Genomic DNA, 24843 nt, shown 5'->3' with positions numbered 1-24843 from the left:
CCATTTGACGCCAGCACCCCAATCGCAAATTCTACGCATTTGCGATAATTCTCTGCCATTTTCGCGAATTTTAGAATTCCCCACCCAAAGTAGGTCCAGGACTACGTGCGTGCTGACCCTTAGTATAACTTAATGCTCCAGTTTAACTCAACATTGGTTTTGTTGATGTACGACGATTTTGTCTCAGCCAATAAAAGTCGGTGAATGGGACGCCACTTTTGCAAAAGTAGCTCAACCTCTAAAATTGAATGACTCATTAAAATGAAAAATAAAAGCGTTCAGCCTCAATCAAATTCTGTTCAGTTTCCTATGGAAACCTGGTCGGACAAGATCGTGCTTAAAACCACTCCTAAATTTTTCTGGCATCCTATTCAAAACAACTGTCATTAAAAACAAATCAGCTCTTTTGGGACGCGTCATAAACTACCAATGAACAGAGAGATTGCTGATGTAATATTTATTTTTAACACAAAGTCAAGTTGGAAATATGAATATGGACCCGCGCGTTAGTTAGTCTTGAAGCGTCATGAGAGGAGGACCCATTATGTTCCTTAATGTGAATTACACTTTGCCTCAAGATGGCAATGAATCAATGTGTAACACCCCAAGAACACCGGATATTCTCAATTTGCTCTCTAGTCCGGCTTTTGAAAAATATCTGGGGAAAACCACAACCCTTAAATCTGACGACCCGGTGCAAGAGTTAAAATGTTCATTAGAGGGAGTAACGGCAGGCGTCGCATCAACGGCAGGTAGGAACCCTTAATCGTTTCTTGGATGGGACTTTTGTGGGGTGGGCTGGGCTAACCAGAAGTACCCCATGTATTTTTGAAAATAGGGGATGGTGCAGGAGTCCTTAAAGCAGAAGTAAACTTTTAGAAATTTAGTATGTATTATGGTAAAGGGTGTATTGACTATTAAATAGAACTGATTTGGACAGAAATATACATAGCTATAAGTGGAGGAAGGGTAAAACAAATATTTGCCTCCCCCTCTCCCCTAAAATTCCAAAAATGAGAAATTTCAAAACAATCGAACACTCAAGACTTTTCTCACAAAAAAGTTTAAAAGCTTATCCCACTCCTTCCCAAAATCTAGCAAGAGTGCTATATTTTTAGAATAGAAACTACAGTAAAAATATTATTTCTTTATTACACCTAAAAAAATTTTATTGATTAGATTTTCAGCCCCTATTCCCCCTTTGCCGGGAGTCCAGTGATGTCAACATACGAAGATGTAAACTGGGGAGGGGCCAAATGAATTTGCGAAATCTAGAGGGAGGGTACTAATATTTGTAATTTTTAATGAAAATACCCAAAAAAGAGTTTTTATTGTAACTACCCCCCTCCAATTCACGCCCTTTATATAGCCTTGAGCTACATACGAAAATTTGTTGATTTTTTAGGTTTTCTTTTTTTGGGCATTTATTGGGGACTTAAAAATAGAAACCAAAAGTGGTTGAGAGATAGGTAAAGAAACAACACAAGCTAACATAGTCAGAAAACTTGTGCGTACAGGTGTAAGCTAAATCCAGGAGTTAGAGGGGGACTAGCATGGAGCTTAACTGGAAGTGATTCTGAAAATTTGAGAAATAGAAATTTCCTGAACTTAGATAAGCAAGAACTATTTTAATGTAAGGTTTAGTTCAGAAGAAAATGTAAACTTCACTAGTACCCGCCAATTCTGTAAGCTCATTTTCCTGGAAAATTCCATGTGTATGCCCAGGGGGCAAGGAGAGGGGGTGCAAGTTTGTCAACTTACCTAGGTGTCCAAAGTTCAAGAGATGCGTCACATTTATTGACGAAGAGTGTTTTTATTACATGCCATAATAACTTCCACCTCCTCAAAACAATTGAATTGCTGATTTTTATTTATTTGTTTTTGTCTCCTCTCTTCACGAGTGTAGCCTGTATTTAATGTTTAGCTATAGAGGAAAAGTTTTTCTATTCTGAAAAAAATACCTGGTTTGGATCATTGGATCCAGAGTGGATCTTACAGTTTAGCTTAAAGGAGAGGGTGCATGGCTGCCTTCCCATTGGATGTTTTGAACTATATTAGGTTAGCAATAGGCATAACTGCACACGGGGTGAACAGAGGAACGAAGACCCAGGGCTGGATACTGAATTAGAGTTAGGGGGGTACCAACAAAACTTGGGGTCCTCGATTGATATTTTTAATCTTCAACGCTTATTATTAGTGCAAATTTCCACCTTCTGGGGGGGGGTGCCTCAAAACCACCTCCTGAATCTACTCTCAGAGCTCCTCCCTCATTGTCTTTTTGGGACTAAAAGGTTGTCCCAAATATTACAGAATATCAAATTTTCTAGCTACGAGTCTTCTCAGTTTTTAACAAGAAATATGCTGAAAAGTTATAAGTTTGCTAATTAAAATCTTCGTTTTAATTATAAGTTATATATGCATTTTAATTCTAAGCTATAATTAAAATGCCGGCTAATGTTAAATTTATTAATATTGCTAAGTTTGCTCTTTTGAAATTATTGAGACTGTTATATCTTCTTTTCGTCTTCTATTTTGAAAATTAATAAAAGCGAATGATACAAAACTTCATCCTCCATCGGATCAAAATTTTTGATTATAACCCCTTCCAACCAGATTCTTGAGTACAGAAATGAATACACATATCCCAAATATCCTGGGCTGGTGTATATCAAAGATATAGACCTAATAAGCAGAATTTTCTTGGAGAAGTGGTCCAAACTCGAAACAGTGATTTTAAAGCCACTATTTTGCGGTAACAAGAGTCTTTCATTCCAATTTCTGGCCGAAATTCCCCTCCCCGTACCTCCGTGGTTTATTGTTACATTTTTCAATTTAAGCTCAATTCCTTTCTTGGATAAAAATTCCAGGAAAGAGTCACAATTTTCCCAATGTGAAAAAATCGCTTCACCTTTGTGGATATTTTTTATATTACGAGGGGGAAGGGGATGGGGAGTGTTTCCATTCTGGAGGACAGATGTGATCATTTATTTATCCCCATGATCCTCATATTTGGCACATGCCACCTATATTTCAAAAATGAACAAAGATTTTCTGTAGATCCTCCCCCATCTTCATTACTTAGCTGTAAGCAGAGGCGCCATTTGGGGGGGGGGTCGGGGGTGGGCAAATGCCCACCCCAGATTTTCCAGGGGTCCTAAGCTTCCACCACAAAGGGCCCTTTTCCGGCTATAATTATCCATTATGTCCAACATAATCCATTATGTTCAAATGATTTGAACTAACTGCACGCCTATTAGCCAAGGAGCGTAACCACCTGACGACCCTTGGGGTAATTACGCTATTTGCTATTAATCATTGTAAACTTTGAAAATAGGTTAGATTCATAATAAAAGTCTCAAGTTCTGTCAAATTTCCCATGTCCACCCCAAAATTTGGCCCAAATGGCGCCTCTGGCTGTAAGCATTCTAACACCCAAAGCATTGGGTAGCCATGAGTAAGCTTATACTTGCCCCCCCCACGCCTTCAATGAGTCAGACACTTTTCTATTTATGAGCTAAACGCCTTGTGGATCATTTCCCCCTTTTATATGTGAAATGGGTCCACTTTGCCCCCGAACGGGAGTCTTGGCTACACTATGGATTCTGAAATTTGAGAAGCCTACCATATAGGACGGTAAACACATTCAAACCTGTCCCTGGAGGAGAACTGTAACGATTTTTCTTAGGGGGGACGGGGTAAAAATTGAGAAAATTTATTGTAAGCCGCAACTTTTCATGTTTCCAAGAGGGAGTGCCGGCTTCAGATCACATCCAGGGAAGAATTATCCCCTAATACACACAAGCACAATATTTTTATGTAGGTACATATTATGTCCAAGAAAATTGAAATGTGCCTCAAGTGATTCTTATTACCTTCATTTTATTAGCCACAAAAGACAAAGCCTCAAAAGCAAAGTAAATTAAAAACCGGAAAGATTAATAGGGATAGAGAATAAGCGTCAACAAGGGAAAAAACAAAAACAAATTGCATTAGCTACATTCGACGCTTTAACGAGTGCATGTAAAACCACGGCTCCTTTTGAATTTATCGATCCTAGGAAGTTCGGGATGGCTAGGACACGATTTGCGGATGAAGGACGACAAATTGCCAAAGATAGTCCTTTTTGGCCATCCATCTAGAGCCAAAAGAACAGCAGGTCGTCTCCCAAAATGGGCTGGGGAGAGGTCATAAGAGAGCGTTTAAAGGAAATTGGAACTTCTTGGGAGGTTGCAAAGAGGGAAGCTTTGAATAGGTTAGGATGGAGAAGAAGGGTGCGCAGCTGTGTTGGCCTCGGTCGGCTTGGTGCTGCAGTGAGTTGTTAGTGGTAGAAGTAGTAGTAGTATCGTTATCGACGACAGAAGACCTTTGAACTAGCGAGCTGTTACCAGTTCATAGTGGGAAATGTAGGGTAAAATAAGAGTGCTCTAAGCTAAAGACTGTTTTACACTTACTAAAAGACTTGGAATTTGAAAGGGTCCTTTTTTAGTTTCTTTTATTTATTTTTCTTTTTGGCATCTTTATGCCAATCAAGACGTGTTTTATTTGTTTTATTTTATTTTTTGTTTTTTTTTTTGTGCTACGCAAGTATTTGAGGACAATTCTGTTGAATCAAATCTTTAGAGAAAGGACCTGCAAAGGTCTGTTAGAAATATAGATTTTTCTCTTACTTCCAAATCAACCTTCATCATAGAATTTCTGAAGATTTTTAAAAGAGTTAGCTTGAAAAGGGTATCTTGACCATTTCTATAAGTGAAAACTTCGAATAGCTTAAAAAAGCTGAGAATCTAAAAGAAGAAATGAGGTTTCGAATGGGGATGAATCCGTTTATTAGACAGCGACTAAACATTATACAATTTCAGATTGTCTTATGTCTGAAGAAATCTGGTTAGTGTCACTTCTATGACAGCCAGCTGAGCATTCAAGATCGAGCATCTTTTTTTCTCTTTTTTTAGATTTAATCGATCACTTATGTGCTACAACTTGACACAGAATACAGTGAAGTATAATTGTAGGGTGGGGGTGACTTTGCATCGAAGCGTTTGACAAAGATTAATTTCCGAGACATATTTCCTCGACTTTAATGGCTCTTAGATCATAAGCCACACAATTCTAGGTGACGGACCAATGTCACCCAAAGAAACTGCGGTTTGCCCTCCGATGAAGTCCCCTTCGTGTCCTCCTCCTTCTTTGGCGCAAGCAACCAGTCTGATTGCAAAGGCATCTCTTCAGAGGACCATTATCAATAGAATGAAGACTGAACCACGGGAAGAAGTATGTGACATCAAAATTAAAGTTGAAGAAAAGGTAAATTTTAACCCAGCGCAGTGCTGGTTTGTAAACAGTAAAGAGACACAACGTCTATTCTGAATAAGTGCAGAATTGGAACTCAATGTAAAATTTATTTTTTGATATTTTTTCTGTATATTCATTATTGTTTATTTGCATTGGATATTCGTTGATCAAAAATTTAATTTCACCCTTCTATTTCTTTTATCCAAATTGTTTTTTTAGATAAATTTAGCATATAACGAAATTGCCACAAGGAAAATTTAATTAAAGAGTAACTTAATGAAATTTGATCAAAATTTGAAAACCAGTTAAAATTTAGCTTCACTCTGCTATTTCCTTTATCCTTGTTTTGGGGTGAAAATTTTTCCTTGTTTTCAAACAATAAATACATTAGCAAATCTCATCCAGCGTTGTAAACTTAAAATAATTATATCTTTAATTATAGGAATAATTCATGATTTTTCCATTATTGTCAAAAGCTATTTGCATTAAATTCCCAGGAAAATTTTTATTAATTTTGATGGTAACGTAGGGCCCTTTCAAATCTGGGGCCTGATTCGGTCAAATCACTTCGATCGTCCTTTATCCAGCCCTGGTAACTAAAATTCTGAAAAATGGAATTTAATAAAAAATTAATATATCAAAATAATTGGACGTTTATGTGGGTTTCAAATATGTGAAATTCATTGAATTTGATTTTACCCATTTAAAGCTACGAGCTCGTAAGTCTTGCCTGAATATTCCAAAAAATGGGAGACTGCTCCCAAAAAGTCAGGCGATATTAATGTAAATCACATCAAATTCTCCAAACTAGATAACCCTGCTGTAGATCTTTGAGCCCTATGTACAAAAATGTCGATTTCGTTTCTTTTTCGCCAGAAGAAAGATCACGGATGCGTGTTCATTGGCCTTTTCCCCCTGCGATGGTCACATCGAACCAATGGTTGTAGAAGATCAGGAGATTTGTCCTCCAAAGACACTGGAGGACAACTGCGCCCCCCATGCCTATTTTTCCCACGATGATATAAGATCATAATCTTAAGATAGGCCATTGTTTACATATCGTATTAGTTGATGAGAAATTAATAGAAATTTTACGGTAGTGAATTTTCTGCAAGGAGAGGAGGATTTTCTTGGAGTAATTTTCCACGGATGGGGAGGAGTATTTTCTGGCCAGATTTGAAAGATGATCAGGAATGAAATTTATATATATATATATATATATATATATATATATATATATATATATATATATATATATATATATATATATATATATGTATATATATATATATATATATATATATATATATATATATATATATATATATATATATATATATATATATATATATATATATGGTGTATGTTTATCTCTGTGTTTGTGCTGTTGTATTTTTGATTTCTTTTTTCATTATGTGTATATTTTTTCAATTGAAAGTAATAAGCGACATTAAAATTTTTAAAGATAAGAAATTATCCGTATACAAGGGGGGTCTTAGCCTCCTCAATCCCTCGCTCTTAAGGCTAAGCTGTGACCGTTTGTCCTAATTCTTTGACAACGACTACTGAAACATAAAGGCCATTGATTTGCAATAAGAAGCTTTTTTAAAGCGCTAAAAAACTTTAGCATAAAAAAACTGGTCATTTGCCTTCATTATAGCAATTGGATATATCTTCTCTTAGTGTCTTAAGCTATATGAAATATGTTTTTGACATAAGTTTGGTGTTTTATTAATCCTCGTAGGTTTTAGTGCTTCTAACGGGGTAATTTTCTTCCGTGTCCGTTTATTTTCATCTTATTTCGTATTTTGCTAATTGTTTCACATACTTGTTTCATATGTCATGTTTTTGCTAGGATTTACAATGCATTATGTGTATCTCAATATCAGATCTTCTAATTTCTGAGGGATGGAGCATTATTGTCAAACGCAGCGCGTTCAAGGAGAATCCGATATGCCGTGCAATCAATTATCTTGGTTTGCGAAATATCTACCGCGCCATATTTGTGAAATGACATTAGCTTGAAAGAAATCTCAAGGAAACTAAATTTCAGTTTATGAGTAATTAATGATTCCAGTTATCCTAACCACTACACCTGTTTACTTCATTTTCAAATATTTTCTGACCGCTCCTAAGCATTCCTTTCGTATCAAGGAATTTAAATCCTTTACATTTAAAGTAAAAAAAAAAAGGAATTAGCCTCTACGCTTTTAGTCATTAAACAATGAATTTATCATTAAAACAATGAAAAAGTTTCGACTGTTCAAAAAATTGTATTTTTAGGCCAAATAAACGAATCTTTGTTCTACTTCTTCACAAGGTTATGCTTAAAACGACGGGCTTCCTTCCGTAGCGTTACTTGTTCCACCACATGTGGCATACTCCTACCAAGCTTTTCCTCTCCGCCTAATGGTTGGCACGCTTGGTATCAGCCGTGGCAAGCCTCCATCATGCATGGCGCTTGCCATCTGGTGTACTCCACATTTGACAGTGGCCAAGTTAGATGGTGGATTCCTTCCCCTTATCCGTTCATGTTCTGACCTGCCAATTCCAGCAGGGACTCGAAATGGGATTCAGTTCTACGCCACCCCCCCACCTAAAACTGTCAAATCTTTACAATTTTCCTTAAATTTCTATTTTCTTTGAAATACTTTCCTATTTTAACATCTCATCGAATCTGGCCCCCACTCCACCTGAAAGAGAGCATTCCTTTTACTCATTTTTAGGGCGGCCGAAGGGCCGTCAGGCCAACATTTGATTATCTTTAAAGTTCACACTCTAATTCCCCATATATTTCTCAAGTTACTGTCTGAAACAAGTTACTGTGCAGGTGCCTGTTACGAATATTCTATATCTTTCTTTCAGTAATTTCAAATACACAACGGAACGAGAAAATGCAATAGGCATATATGGTATGTTTTGACTAATTAAAGCATTAGGCATACTATGTTTTGCATTAATGATTCATTAAGTAGATTTGAAAATGAAGAATGGTATCTAATTACAGCTGACTCCAGAAGATGAGGCTCGACGACTGAAGCGCCGAGAAAGGAACAAGGTTGCAGCAACCAAATGCCGTGAAAAGAAGAAGGAGAAGACAAAATTACTCATCGATGTAAGTAAAATTTAATGTATTTTATATAATATAAAATATAGATAAAATATAATAAAATTTATAAATGCATCACAAAAATTTTTTATATTCATTTTTATTACGTTTTTACGAGTTGGAAGGAACATTTCGCCTTGGGTATTAGCATGACTGTCATGAACCAACTCATATTACATAATATATATTTTATGTTATATCTAACCTTAAGTTAAAATTTAACCTTATTAACTGAATTATGGGCAATGAAGTTATATTTAGTTTTTGTGAACCGTTCATGTCACGAGTGGAGTCAGATCTGATCCCCAGGGAGGGTATCGGCATTTACTTGTGAAGCAGCGCTGACAATCCGACGGAGCGTATTTTTGGACGAGAATTTCCTCAGGGGTACTTGAGAATATGGGCTGATTGATAGAATAAATAAAAAAGTGCTAGCTCGCTAAAGCCCAAAATACACGGAGCGGAATTTACAAGCTAACAAGCTGGCTTACGTGATGAAAACAGACGCTGTCGTCTGGTGTTAATGGTAATGTTCCTTAATTCACTGCAATATTTGCTTATACAAATAGATCCTACTTTCGAACTTGACATGTCGGCAGACTTTTTTTCCAAGTGATCTTTGAAAGAAAGATCTAAGAGTCCACAGATTCAGTTTTTCTGACGTTTTTTTCGCTGAAATCAAAATAAAAAAAGAATGTAAAGTGAAAGAATGTCCTGTTTTAACAACATTTTGCCTACCATTCCCAGTAGTTCGTCAAACTGTTCAGCATTAATTATTTGAAATATTTTTATAGGCCACAGGATTTTCGTTCATCAACTTTTTCAGTTTGTGAACTTTTTCTATTTGATATGCCATAATCATGGTATTTATTCATGATAATTCAAGTATTTATATACTCGGTTTTACCCACATGTTTCTATTAAGCAAGTTCTATTTCGCGTTTTGCCGTCTAATTAACTCGTTTTAATCACTTTAGCTGCAACTACAACTCACACTGAAACCAGCTCATCCAACATCGTCAAGACCTTTGTTTGCACAAGTTAAGGTGAATACATATGGCTAGTTTATGAGTTAGCTCAATCAAAAGCCAGCGAGTGGTGTCTGAAGTCACAGGCAATTCAGCTTTTTCGAGAGTGTTATTGCAATCAGCAAACGCAACAAATGCATCGAATCCATTACTTTGCTTTACGAGCTACTTGTGGGTTGCTTTACGAGCTACTTGTGATAAAGTCGTCTTGTAAGCTTACCTCGTGTACTTGAGCCTTAGATAGCTTAGTTATATCTCCTCTTTTATGTTTGTTGTTTGTTGACTCTTTAGTTTACACGTCTTGCCATTGATTATGAATACCCAGGACGTGACACCGTGGAAAACAACGTGCAAAATAATTTACAACCTTGACATTTTACTAACTTGAAATTGGAGGTTTTTTGGGGGAGGATTGGGGTGTGGATGAATTATTTCTTACTCCCTCAAATAAATTTCGAGTTATACTTTGCTCCTTCAAATAAATTTTTCCGTAACAATAAAACAAGAGAGACGACAGGGCAAGGCACACGGGCAGGATTTTTTAGGGAGAGAGAGGGGAGGACAATAATTAAAAAACAATTTGCATTTGATATTTCTAATATCAGTTGCCCAGAATCTCGGAAACATGAATCTCGGGGTAATGGTCCCCTCATACATCCCTTGGGATAGCAGAAGAGTGCCACAAATAGTGGAAAAGTGGCACTACGAGATGTGGCCATTGGGGACCCCCCGTAAAAAATAACGATTACTTTTAAAATTTTCAAAAGAAGTAACTAGTGGGTCACCCCCTAATTATAACTATGTTTTTTGCTAATATATTTTTATGTTTTTTAAAAGTTTTGCTAACTTTTAAACAAACAATTCTTTTGGGATAAGAGGATGTGGACGAGTTATTCCTTTATACCCTCAAATTCATATATCCATTTCAGTAAAAAAGACACACGGAACGGATTAATGTGTGCCACGCGTGGCGGAACTGGTGCTGCTCCGACGTTCATCAACTGCAGAATAGAGAGCAAACCTTCCGTTCTGATTATCCTTAATCAGTCAAATTCGCTGTTTTACTAACATTGAAAATACGCATTTTTTACCAAAAGAGAAAGGAGTGTGGATAAGTTGCGCCATTTTACTTTGAACCCTTATATCTTCAAATCTCTAATGCTAGAAAACTAGGCATAGCGTGTCGGAAATATGCCATGCTTGGCAGAACTAGCGGTGCTCTGAGGTGTACACTCGGCGGGAAGTTCAGGCAATCCTTGGGTTACAATTAGGGTTTTTTGCAACTTGACTGTTTTAATAACATTGAAATTGCATTTTTGTTTGGGGGGGGGCGTGGATGATTTGTATCTTATGGTTCCAGCTCAATGTATCCATAACAAGGAAATTGACAAACAAAACGTTTCAAAAGTGGTTATTAAACACTCCTTAGCTTCAAAGGTAGTCAAAGCAAGCTAATTCAGTCGTGCGTATTATTTACAAAGTTGAACCACCCACGCAAAAACCTTCAAATTATTAAGTCCGAAAAAAATTAACGACTATTTGTTGAAATCTAGTAAACTTCCTTCTTCACATGGTGCTCAAGCAGATGAGAAAAAGTGTATATGACTTATCGAAATTTTAGTTGCCGCCTACGCTAAATATGGTATGAAAATAAAGTCAGGAACGGAGTGTTAAGGATGTATTGAATTTTGAAATCTAAAATTTAGAATGAACAAAGGCGTTCTTGTTTAAGAAAAGTTGAAATTGCTAATAAAGCTCCTGTGGGCGGCATATGTAGGACAGTTTATTTTTTTGGCAACTACAGAAGAAAACCTGCAGAGAAGCATGTTGTCATTTAATTATCGGTGTATGGTAACCAGGAAAGACTTCGGTGGAAATCAATAGATTTGCTTCAAAGAAACCTGAAGCTAGTAGGGGATTTGGTTTTATATATAAAAGCAAAAACCCCCCAGAAAATTCCCTCACGTGGAAAGCTCTCCATGCGTGGAAAATTCCCCCTCCCTTGTGGAGAATTCCTCCCTGAGTGTTAATAAATAAGATATCTTCAGAGAGTATTTTGAAAACTTCCCTGCGGACGATTCTTCCCCTCCAAAAAATCCCTCTCAACAGAAATTACCCCCTTCCCCGAGGACAATCTTTCGTTGAAAATCTCTCCTCGACAATTCCGCTTCACTGGGGAATCGAGTCGATAAATTGAATAACCCGATAATGCACTGAATCAATAAACACGAACACGTTTTTTTCTTGTTAAGCTAGGCTTTCCGTAATTAAATAAAAAAAACAAGTTTTTTTTAAATGAAAGTAAGGAGCAACATTAAAACTCAAAACGGACAGAAATTACTCCGTATATGAAAGGGGCTTTTCCTCCTCAACTCCCCGCTCTTTCCGCTAAAGTTTGACTCTTTCTCGTTAACTCTTTTTTTTTAAACCAGTAAGAAACTTTAGCGTAAAGAGTGGGGCGTTGAGGAGGAAAAGCCCCTTTCATATACGGAGTAATTTCTGTTCGTTTTAAGTTTTAATGTTGCTCCTAACTTTCATTTAAAAAAACATGTTTTTTTATATTTAATTTCTGGACGTTTTTGAATTAATGCATGTTTTGATCTTGGCTCTCCGCACATAAATAATTAAAACGAAATGTGCATATTAATTAAATGCAATTAATCGGAAGATTCTGAGAAAAAGGAGCGAGGGAGGAGGCCTAGTTGCCCTCCAAGTTTTTGATTACTTAAAAAACAAACTAGAACTTTTAATTTTTTACAAACGTTTCCATTGGAAAAAAATATACGTAACTTACGAATTAACTTACGTAACGAACTTCTATATTCGTATGTTTTTATTTCGTATATGAGGGGGTTCAACCCTCATCGATACCTCGCTCTTTACACTAAAGATTAGATTTTGTCTCAATTCCTTAAGAATGACCTCTGAATCCTAAAGGCCGTAGAATAAATAGTTGAAATTACTAAAAATACTTTAGCGTAAAGAGTGAGGTATAACGAGGAGGTAAACCCCTCATATGCGTAATAATTTTTGTTCGTTTTAAGTTTTAATGCTGCTCCTTACTTTCAGTAGAAAAAACTTTTCATATTGATTTTTCCATTGTTTTTTCAAATAATGCTAGAAAATCCTGCACCCCCTCCATTGAAATTATCTACCCCCATGAGAAGTTTCTCCATGGAAATATCCTACAACGTAACCCCCCCCCCTCAACTATCCCCTTAAACCAAAAAAATCCCCCTGAAAACGTCTGTACACTTCCCAGTAACCATTACTATATGTAAACACAGCTCAAAGCTTGTAACTTGCAGCCCCTCCCACGGGGACTGTGGGAGAGTAAGTCGTCCCTAAAGACATAGTTATTAGGTTTTTCGACTATGGTGAATAAAATGGCTATCTCAGAATTTTGATCCGGTGACTTTTGGGAACAAATGAGCGTAGGAGGGGTCTAGGTGCCCTCCAATTTTTTGGTTACTTAAAAAAGGCACTAGAACCTTTAATTTCCGTTAGGATGAGCCCTCTCGCGACATTCTAGGACCACTCAGTCGATACGATCACCACTGGGGAAAAAAACAACAAAAAAACAGACAAAAAACAAACAAATAAACACGGATCCGTGATCTGTGTTCTAGCAAAAAATGCGAAACTCCACATTTTTGTAGATGGGAGCTTGAAACTTCTACAATAAGGTTCTCTGATACGCTGAATCTGATGTTTTGATTTTCGTTGAGATTGTATTAGACTTTTAGGGAGACTTTAAGATCTTAAGACTTTTAGGGGGTGTTTCCTCCTATTTTCTAAAATGAGGCAAATTTTCTCAGGCTCGTAACTTTTGATAGGTATAACTGATCTTGATGAAACTTATTTATTTAAAATCAGCATTAAAATTCGATTCCTTTGATGTAACTATTGGTATCAAAATTCCATTTTTTTGAATTTCGGTTACTATTGAGCCGGGTCGCTCCTTACTACAGTTCGTTACCACGAACTGTTTGATAGAGCTAATCCCAGACTGAATGAAGGTGTTGAAATTTAAGGGAAATTCTGCTCCAGCAATTCCCCTTCATTGGAGATGTTTTTTTCTAACGTCATGCTTTAGGAAATAAAATTAATCCTTGACTGAATTAAGTGAAAAAAAAAGTTTCCAACTCAAAGTAAGGAGCAGCATTAAAATTCAAAACGAAATTACTCCCGTATATGAAGGAGCTTCCTCCCTCCTCAATACCTTGCTCTTCACGCTAAAGTTCTTAGCGATTTTAAAAAAGCTTCCTATTTTAATTAAACGGCCCTTTTGTTTTAAGAGTCGTTCTTCGAAAAATTGGGACAAACGGTCAAACTTAGGGGAAAAAACAAATAAACAAAGAAACTCACATCCGTAATATTTCTTCTGGTAAAAAATTACAAAATTCCACGTTTTTGCAGGTAGGGGTTTGAAACTTGTACAGTAGGGTTCTCTGACACGCTTAATCTGATGGTGTTATTTTTATTCTTTGACTTTTAGGGAATGTTTCCCCCTTTTTTGAAAATCAGGTAATTTTTTCAGGCTCGTTGCCTTTTCTGGATAACATTAAGCTGGATGAATCTTATATATTTGGAATGAGCATAATAAGCATTAACTTTTGGTATATCTATTGATATCAAAATTTCGTTTTATTGGTTACTATTGCTCAGTGTCGCTCATTGTAGCTTGTTACTACGAACTATTTGATAAAGTGGTTTTTCACTGTTAATTTATACAAATAACCTAGTAAATCCACTTTGATTTCATATTCAGATTTGGATAATGACACGGAAATTGAATTCGTTTTAATAAAGAAAATTCTCTTTTGAGGTAGAAGGTTCACTCACACAGCAAAAGACTCGGGTATAGAAGACCCCAAGCTTCAAGACTTCAGGATGCATATATTTGCGTGAAAAAGAAAGAAGCTCCCTCGAACTGACTTTGTCCTTTTTTGCATTTTAAAATATAGAAGACTCCACGCTTCAAGACTTCAGGATGCATAAATTTGAGTGAAAAGAAAGAAGCTCCCCCGAACTGAATCAGTCCTTTTTTGCATTATAAATCAGGATTTGTTTGGGCGGCTGAACCTGCTGCAGGACATGACGTTTAACGATGGTGATGATAAAGAAATTTTGCAGTTTAAATTGAGGAATGAGCAACTAGATAGATTTGGACTTTAGTAAATCATCTGATTATCGAAATTTAGTATGTAAGTAAGTAAGTACTTTTATTACCCGAAAATTCACTGGAATTACATCGGAGTACGAATGGAAAAAGAAAAGAATATCACACTACGAACACAACCATAAGTAAACACACACTATATACACTAACAAAACTACTGACACATGATAGCTAGCCACGGGTTCGTCCTTCCCTTAGCCTTTTCCAGGAACGACTCGGTTAATGCAAACTGTTGGATCGGACACTCCGTAATTACGGATGATATACGAGTTCTTCGTCCACGGAGGAAGTCTCAGAAGGAACTTCGCGAATCGAAAAAACAGAACTCTTACTTTTGTACATTGGGCGGACGACAAATAATTCCAAAAAGGTGCTATATACAGTACATGTGGGAGGACAATGTCATGGTTGTCCTTTTTGAATTCCCACCTATCCCTCCTAGTTTTTATAGCTGCTTAAATTTTATTGTTCCGCCATTAATTTTAGTTTTGCATGCGATTCTATAATACCTGGATTTTAAGCAAAATATGTTTTTGCCTTTTATGAGGTTTTAGAGTGTCTATTGTTTTTGAATATCCGTTTAGTAACACATGGTCCTTTTGATCTGGACGGGTGGTCGTCTCTTGGAATAACACTCACGAATTATTTTCTTTTTTTCTAAGTATTCCTTTTGTACGAGGTCTGTGTAATGTTTTCTTAGGAAAAGATTACATTATTTGGGTCTCCAAGGCCTCGCCTTCTTTGTATGTTTGGTACAAAGAGAAAAAGAGAAATTAATTTTCCTATAATTCCATGGTGAAATTAATTCCATTGGTTCACTCCCGTGACTCATTATAGTAAGCCAGTAACATTGCAGTAACTAGCATTCAGCATATGCTAGAAAGTGATGAAAATAATTCGGCCTGTTTAAAGTCTGATTTGTCCACCACTTTCCTCTGTAAAATATTGTCAGTAAAAAGAAAGAGAGTTTTTTTTAAGTTCTACTTGATTGGTTCTCGTGTATGAAACTTTAAATCAGTAAAAAGAACAAAAAAAAATAGGGTCACAAGATATTTTACAAATAGCCCCTGTATTTCTTTGTGTTTAGTATATAAGCAACCTGTTATGGTTTAAAAATAAAGAGGTCCTTATCAAGTCAGTCAGGTAAATGTGGAACTACTATTCAAATTTTCAGAAAATAAATATTTCAAAAACTGTCTATTTTGGCTTGAATGTAACTGTCCAATATTCGTTATACGTGTCAGTGTGTGCAACTTCAGCTGGCCTCCAGCTCTTCCACCTGTCCCAACAGTTCCACCTGATTTTGCACCTTGACGGTTAGCCCTTACTATACTCCTCCGTTACACGTGAATTAATATGTTTTCTACCGTCTCCCTCTTGAATAGATTCCAGTCCAGCGCTGCTCGCGGATGAATTGCAAATAGTCCCTCTTTTCCTTACCGTTACCAATAGATTATTTCACTAGATTATTAATGTATATAACCAAATACCAACATAATGGATAAAGTGATAGCCTTAGCCGTTGTCCTTTCTTTAGGATTAAACAAACAAAAAAACTAGTTTTTTTAACTGAAAGTAAGGAGCGACATTAAAACTTAAAACGAACAGAAATTACTCCGCATATGAAATGTGTTGTCCCCTCCTCAACGCCTCGCTCTTTACGCTGAAGTTTTTAATTGTTTTAAAAGGTAGAATTTTGGTAAAGAGTCAAACTTTAGCGTAAAGAGCGAGGGATTGCGGAGTTGTTAACTGAATTGTAACATATTTGGGTCCTGAAAATCGTGTAAATTTTTATCTTGAATTCCTCTTGTATGGGTCTTGAAGATTGGGAGCTCAAAAGGCAGAAAGTGCCACGTGTTTACTGTATAATAAAAACCGAAAGATAAGAAATTGAAAAGGATTATGAAGCTCGTTGATAATCCAGATAGGGCATTTCCGGGAGTGAGGCAACTAAAAATTTATGTCCGATACGATAAGGAATCCAAGGCCTTTTTTTGTTTGTTTGTACTGGACTGATATTTGGGTCGTAGACAGGATGTTACTTATTTTATTTTTTTCAAAGTAATATAATTTTTATGAAGAGGTATATATTTTTGATTTGATTTGAATACCAAAAACTAATATATTTGATGTCTTTATACTTCATAACTGTAAAAAAGTAAATCTTTTTCAAAGTGACAACTAGATAAATACAATCACTCCTGAAAAAAATGATAGTAAAACACAAAACAAACGTATCCGTTCAGGGGGAAAATACAGAAAGTCGCAGCATTCCGTTCAGGAGAGACTTTTCTGATTATAGTTGCTTCATATATCACCTCATGGGTACCAATGGGCCCATTGCCCATTGCAGTGGGCCCAACTCAAAACGAACAGAACTGAAAAAAATGATAGTAAAACACAAAACAAACGTATCCGTTCAGGGGGAAAATACAGAAAGTCGCAGCATTCCGTTCAGGAGAGACATTTCTGATTACAGTTGCTTCATATATCACCTCATGGGTACCAATGGGCCCATTGCCCATTGCAGTGGGCCCAACTCAAAACGAACAGAAATTACTATAAATAGCCAAGTCAAACTCAAAACGAGCAAAACTAACATGAGTAGGGCTGATAACCCCTATGCCTTCTCAAGACCAGAACAAAATTTGTGCTTTACTGAAAACAAAATACATTTGAAATGTTTTCACCTTTTTAACTTTCATGAATGAAAAATTATAAAAAACTTAAGTATGAAATGTCAGTATATGTCAATGAAACTGACAATCCATGGTCATTTGTTTGTTTTTGTTTTTTGTTTTTTTTTTTCATTTGTATGTTGTTGTTTTTTTTTCAGAGTTTGACTCGGCTATTTATCGTAGTTTCTGGGTGTTGTTTTTTAAGTTTCATTTATTTATTGATAGTATTTTGTGGTAGTAGTTTTACTTTTGGAAGGTCATTTGACTTTATTTTTGCTCAGTTTTTATTTGAAAAACTTACCGTGCTGAAGAAGTTTTTTAAAATTAATATAATGTTTATGATTAAAATTATATTATATACTAAAAATATAATATCGTTTGTTAGTAAAGTTTGCCTTGAATAGAGGAAAGTAGAGGAAGTTGAGAAAAAACAAAATATCGTAAGCAATGACAAGTATGTGGAGTTCGGTTTTGTGTCACATAAATCAATGGCTAAGAAAAAAAACAACGTGTATTGTGTATAAAAGTTTTTTCAACAGCGTGTGCTTTCGAATAAAGCTCAAGTACTATTAAGGGCTAATAACAATAGCATGGCTTGTAAACACTGTGATTTTCACCAGTAGGGTACAAGAATTGAAGCAACAACAAAAATGCATTTTCTGAGACCCCATCCATGTCACACAAAGCTTTACTAACATCTTACAAGTTGCCTTACAGGGTTTTAACAAAATTCTTATTATTATTGGTGATTGTGCTTGGAGGTTGCTTTTACAATTCAGCTTTAAAAAAGGATTTAGGTCCCTTAAAGGACCTAGGAAAAACAGCCTAGGACCTAGGATCAGCTAGGAAAAACAATATAGCTTTTGAGTCCCATTCAATGTCCTTTCCAGATGTAATAACCACTGCCATCGTAATGGTATATCAGCCCTCACCTCCTAACGGAGGTAGATTTAGCTTTTGGATAAATGCATATGCTAACTGATTCTGTAGGCTTGTATTATTTGTTGTTCTTATTCTCATCAGCAGTCAGCTAATAATGCCAGATCAAGCCGAGTTAATAAAAAATCACTTGACTTATACATATATATATATATATATATATATATATATATATATATATATATATATATATATATATATATATATATATATATATATATATATATATATATATATATATATATATATATATATATATATATATGGTTTATAAGTAAGGGGGAGGGGGAGAAACAAGACACAACTGTGTCAGTAGCGATTATTATATTTGGAATGAGAATTGGATTGGGAATTAAATGGTACATTTCCCATCTTCCTATCTGATTTCCCTCCCATAAGCGCTCTTAATAGTTTTTTAAGCAGACATTTAAAAGCAGCTTCCAATCACATGTATTCATGATTTTCACTATATATCTACTGCTGCCAGTAGAATAAGACCTTCGATGACATTAAAAGGGTTGTTAAGTTTCTGTGAGCCATCCTGCAAGATGCTAGAAAAGCTTTGTTTGGCATAGATAAAGTTTTCCTTGTGGCTTCAGGTCTTTTAACATACAGGCAAAACATCACGTCTACCAACTTCCTGGTTGGCCCGGCCGGGGTCTTGTACTTTACTTATGGCTTGTTTTTCTTTTTTAGGAAGCTGAAGTTCTTGAATGTCAAAACATGACCTTGAAAGCAGAAATTCAACAATGGGAAGAGGAAAAACACCGCCTCAAGGACGTTTTGCGCACTCATAGTTCCACATGTTCTTGGTCAAAGTCTAAACGGTTTTATTACAGTCCCTATCCACCTACACCAGTTTATACACCCACTCAACCGCCAACCCCAGCTGAAAGTTTTGGGTGTAGTTTTAACCCCGAAGTTTATCAAGATTACTCGCAGCAATCTTTTGGAGGATTTTACAATTCAAATCAGTTTGTTCCTGAACAACCAACCCCCATTCGAACCCCAGATCAACCTGCGATTCAGTTTGAATCAAGCCATTTTAACATTCAGCAAATAATGTCTAATCTCTATAATGATGGAATGTCATGAATTGTAGAAATATTTTGTTTTTATTTTGCCAAGCCCAGTGATTACTATCTTTGCTTCAGTTTGATCTGGAACACAGTTATCTGGTTGTTTTTCGATAGTTTTGTGTTTCGGGAATGTTTTGCCTTGGTGTGATTCTTAAAGGAATTTGCTACCGTTATTTAAAAAAAACATCGCATTCTATATTCACCAAATATTGTACTATTGCTTATGGGACCCCATTAAACAGATCTCCCATGTTCGCCCCTCCCCTTTTTCCTCTGATTTTTTCCTTTCCCTCTTTATATATTTTACTTCAAATTCCGGTGTGGATTATACTTCTATCTAAGATTTCACCGAGGAACTTGTTTCTGGAGAGAAGTTTCAGTTTTGGGAAGCTCTATTGTAAAAAAAAAATAGATGTGCAAAATGTCCTTTTTGATTCATTTTTTGTTAAAAAGGTAAATTTTGCTAATATCAATCGATCACTGTACGATCACTTGCATTCTAAGAAGTTTCATATTAACTCTTGATCAAGAGCAAACTTTGAGGCTTCGTATAGAGTGGCTTGTTTTTCAGTCTCTATTAGCTTCATTCAAGACTTTGTTTCTCCTTTTTTTAAGTCGAAAAAGTATAATGCAAAAATGACTAAATAGGGGTTCGCAAATATCAAATCAGTAGTCATCCCACACATGGTTAGCATCCCAAAAATAATACAACCCAAACATCATTCACAGAAAACTCGAGCTATTATCCTTTATCCTTACACAGACATCAAAGTCCAGCTTAATCAAGCTTTCATTCTAATGATCTGGGTATTCTAAAGACTTCGAAACTATGATGTGTTTCAAGTTTCAGTTCGGGCTGGATCAGGTTAGGATTGGGTGGGTCATTCTTCAAAAAAAGTTTCGCAACTTCATGAAAAAAAAGGATTGGAACTCTTTCCGTGAGTTCATTGATAGTACCAAATCTTCGGTAATTATTGCCTGATAGGATACATGCTGCTACATAAGTTAAGCTACAAATATTTTGAAAAGACCAGCTTAAAAACTTTTACATTTAACGAAGCATATAAGTAATTTTTAAAGATCCCCCCCCCCAGAAAATCAAAAATGCAAAAATTTGGCGACATTTCTGTACTAATAAAGAATGTTACTCTTCTTACAAAAAAGAGCTGTGTTTCTAACCCCTTTCCCTCCAAAAAAAGTAGTTACGAGTGAAAAAATTACTATTGCTCAGATAAGCAGCCCTTTGCCCCCCTGAGCTACAACTAAAGTTGCCCTTCAGCATTTAAGAATAATAGCCTGGGGTACAGAGATTTTAAGTTGCGTTTCCAACCCCTTCCCCTCCAAAAAAGTAGTTGCCAGCAGATCTTGTTTCCACTAAATTAAGAGTGAAAAAAAAATTACTATTGATCAGATAAGTAACCCTTTGCCACCCTAAGCTGCAGCTAAAGTTGCCCTTCAGCATTTAAGAATAATAGCCTGGGGTGCAGAGATTTAAAACTAATTACTTGCAAGTTTCTACGTATTCCATGAAACTAAGAATTTAAATTCTACTTAAGTAATTTTTTAAATACCATTGTCTTTCTATCTACTGAATTTAACAAATGATTGTATAATGAGAACGGGTACGAAATTTAAAAAAAAACAACAAAAAACAAAGCTTTTAATAATAAAGAAATCCATTTAATATTCCGAATTCACATCCGGAAGCGTCATCGACGGAAGAAAATTAATTAAGCTAAATTTAAATTAAAATACATAAAGGAATGGTAAACAATAAATAAAACTCACACTCGCATCTTAATAACATCCAATATCGTAATGCAAATAGCATAAATATGCACAACATAATGATTAATTAGGTTGTCTTTGGTATGTTTGGAGTTTGAAATCTCTTAAAAACTACCAATATCAAATTTTGAAAAATATTAACAACTACCAATATCAAAATTTTGCGCATCCTAAAAACAGTACTTTACCTTACTTTAAGACGCCTTTTTTTACACTTTTTATAAGAACAACGTAGATTCTTAATACAGTTACAATAATTCCCCTTTGAAGTTCCAATATTTTCATTTTTTAAGTTTTTTGCTATTCAACCATCCCTTTTAGGGAAACAAACAGTGCTACCGTAGGGATAAAGCCGTATTGAACAATACTAGTTGAATATATTTTAGCGTTATATATTCTATTTAGTTTTTGGTTTCCTTGTTGAAACAATTCAACAATATTTTATCAAAAATACAAATAGTGTAAAATTAAGTAGACTTAGCCTCAATATAATTGGATAATGCTAGTTGAACGTTTTTAAAATTATATATCTTGTTTGGTTTCTCTTTGATTTTTCGTATTTTTATAATTCCAACATCTTGTATTGAAAAGCAAACAGTACTAAAGTAAGTAGAAATAGCTTCAAAAGCAATTGAACAAAGCTAGTTGAACATATTTCCATATTATATGTCCCGTGTATTTTTTCTTTGGTTTTGTTATCCATACTGTGACAATTTCCATGTTTTGACTGTATTGTGACAATTCTGTCATTTTTACTAAGAAACAGACAGCTCTAAAGTAAGTTGAAATGGATACAAAAAAATAAATCAAACTATATTAGTTGAATATATTTTAATACTGTATGTTCCTTTTGGTTTCTTTGTCCCTACAATTTAATTATTTTTATTGAAAAACAAACAGTCTAAAGGTAAGAAGAGATAGCTATAAAACAATTGAACAACATTAGTTGAGCATATTTTCATATTATATGTCCAGTTCGTTTCTTTGGTTTTTCTTGTGTTGACAATACAACCATCTATTATTGGGAAACTGATCGCACTAAAGTAAGTAGATATGGCTACAAAAATGATCAAACATTATCTAAATAAATTTTAATATTATATGTCCCGTTCGGTTTCTCATTGTTTTGTTTTTTTTGTGTTCCAACAATTTAATTATCTTTTATTGAAAAACGAAAGTAATAAGAAATGGCTAAAAAACAACCGGACAACATATTCTATTGTTACATGTTCCTTTTGGTTTCTATGCTGGCACAACTAACGCTTCTGAAACACTCCCTTCGTGTTGAAGAGGTTTTCTAATTTATAAATATACAGTGGATAAAAAAATATTGTGAAGTGAAAATTGACTTAAAATAAGATGCAATTAATCCTATGACACACGATAAAACAAAATCTTAGAAATGATGTAATAATTCACAGTCGGATAGTTTCGTTTTGGTAAGGCACTTCTCACTAGGAGTAATACAGCTCTAAATATTTCCACATTATTTTTATTATTTAGCGCCAAATAATTAATATAATTCTTCTAAATATTATTATTTTATTTTGATTTGTTATTATTTTTAATTATTATTTTAATATTTATTATTTTACTAAACAATATTATTTGTAATAATAGAATAATTTCTAAATATTTAGCGTCTAAACAGATATTCGCTCTTTTCCCGTACACTACTACTTACAACTCATTTCTGCACAAGCCTATTATGCAAATACTTGCTTCACAAACAGCTTACTACTCACTTCTTGCTGCACAACAGTTAAGTACACAAAGCCATAAATACACATCAGTAAGCTGCCAGAAACTCTAAACTTACCCTTTCTGGAAAATATGTCATCTCGCCCTCACCTTAAATTATAAAATAGGATGTAAAACAAAATTGACTTTTTGTATGCTTTTTTCTTAGTTATGGTTGGTGCCATATAGCACAAAAGCACAAAAAGCACAAAATCAAAGTAATCAAAGGAACCCATGTAAGCTCAGAAAGAACTTGATTTTTTCACTTACTGGGGCGATCAGTCCTGCTGTGACCTTCTCTCATTTTAATTCTCAACTAGCTACGCCAATACATTATGTTCTATGCCCAACTTGACTGTGTGGTTTTTTCTTTATTGATCAAGCAATGCAGCGCTCTACTACCATGTACCTGTTCCTAGTATTTCTTCCTGTTTTATTTTTATTCCATTTTTCTTTTAATTCTAGAAAAATGATCTTTTTTCTACGCTTTTAAAAGGCGAATTTCCCCCTTTTTTAAGTTTGGGCATTTTTATATTATTGAAACGCGTGTATTATGAGGTTTTTAGATTTATTTTTTGTTTGGAGCAAATTTACGATAGTAGTTTATAAATTTGATTTATCGACATGAATCGTCGAAAAGGACGATATTTTTGTACAAAGTCTTCTTTTATATAAATAAAATTGTTTATTGTAATGAATATGTCTTTTTTCAGATTAATTTGCATAGTTCGAAAAGGCTCAGTCCCTCGTCATTTTAAAACACGGGTTTTTAAGTTAAGTACCAACAGAATACTGACACTTGGTGGCATCAAGACAAAAATAAAAAGTCTATTTAGTGCTCGATTCCCCACTTTGTAGCGAGGGGGGCTTCAAAGTGGAAATCAAAAGCCCCTTCCTCCCTGCCAAAAAAGGGCCTACAATGCAATCGTAGCCAAAGACAGAGAAACTAATGAGTTTTTTAATGCAAACTATTATCAAGGAAAATAGGACAATGACGCTCAGCGGAAAGCTTTTTGTGTTCTGTGGATGCTTAGCTTTAGACAAAGTAAAAGTTTGTTTTTTATCTAGCAAGTATGTTTCTTACTTAAATTACGAATGTTGTTTCTTACGTAAATTTGTGAATATTAACGAATACAAATTTGGTTTCAAACCAATAGTTGGTCTTTTTGCCTGGATTTGATTGCAAACTCAGGTCCTTAAATTGCAGGACACGCTTGAATTTCAGTTTTTCAGTAATAAAACTTCATGCAAATTTCAGATTTCGGTGATTCAAATTGGAGTGACCAAATCGAAGGTTTCACCACTTGAAGCTCAAAAACTACCCAAATTAATTTTACGAAACTTGATATCAGAACTAATTTTTAACGTAATTTTATTTTTTTAAATATGTTTCTTCCGTAAATTACTAATGTTACTACAGCTACTCCTACTGCTACTACCACTACTATTACTACTGCTAATGCTACTGCTATTACAACTACTTCTTGTAGTACTACTACACTACCACTACTACTGCTAGCACTACTACCACTATTGCTACTACTACTACTACTCCTGCTACTACTACTACTACTACTACTACTACTACTACTACTCCTGCTACTACTACTACTACTACTACTACTACTACTACTGCTACTACTACTACTACTACTACTACTGTTACTACTACTACTTCTGCTTATATTAAAGCTACGCTGCTACTACTACCACTACTACTACAACTACTACCACTGCTCCTGCTACTACTACTACTACCACTACTACTGCTACTAATATTACGACTACTACTATTATTACGACCATTAGAAATAATAAGGCCAAGGGCATTAAGGTGTAAATCACTGGGGATTTTTTGGAGGGGTGGTTTTTAACTAAATAAAAACAAAATATGTGCACTGCTAATGCTACTGCTATTACAACTACTTCTTGTAGTACTACTACACTACCACTACTACTGCTAGCACTACTACCACTACTGCTACTACTACTACTACTCCTGCTACTA

The 24843-nt window shown here is 35.1% G+C and overlaps 1 protein-coding gene across 1 annotated transcript; it reads left to right on the top strand.

The window, feature by feature from the left end:
- The first annotated feature begins 317 nt into the window (after positions 1-317).
- On the top strand, positions 318-23533 carry LOC136028765 (fos-related antigen 2-like). Its single transcript, XM_065706666.1, has 4 exons — positions 318-752; positions 5114-5304; positions 8300-8407; positions 18925-23533. The coding sequence occupies exons 1-4, from the start codon at positions 527-529 to the stop codon at positions 19321-19323; spliced, it is 924 nt and encodes a 307-aa protein (XP_065562738.1). The 5' UTR covers positions 318-526; the 3' UTR covers positions 19324-23533.
- Positions 23534-24843: the final 1310 nt, after the last annotated feature.

This window comes from Artemia franciscana, chromosome 7 (assembly GCF_032884065.1).
Source record: "Artemia franciscana chromosome 7, ASM3288406v1, whole genome shotgun sequence".
NCBI classification, from domain to species: domain Eukaryota; kingdom Metazoa; phylum Arthropoda; class Branchiopoda; order Anostraca; family Artemiidae; genus Artemia; species Artemia franciscana.
The sequence above is the reverse complement of the archived record's forward strand: the minus strand, read 5'-3'. Positions and strand labels throughout refer to the sequence as shown.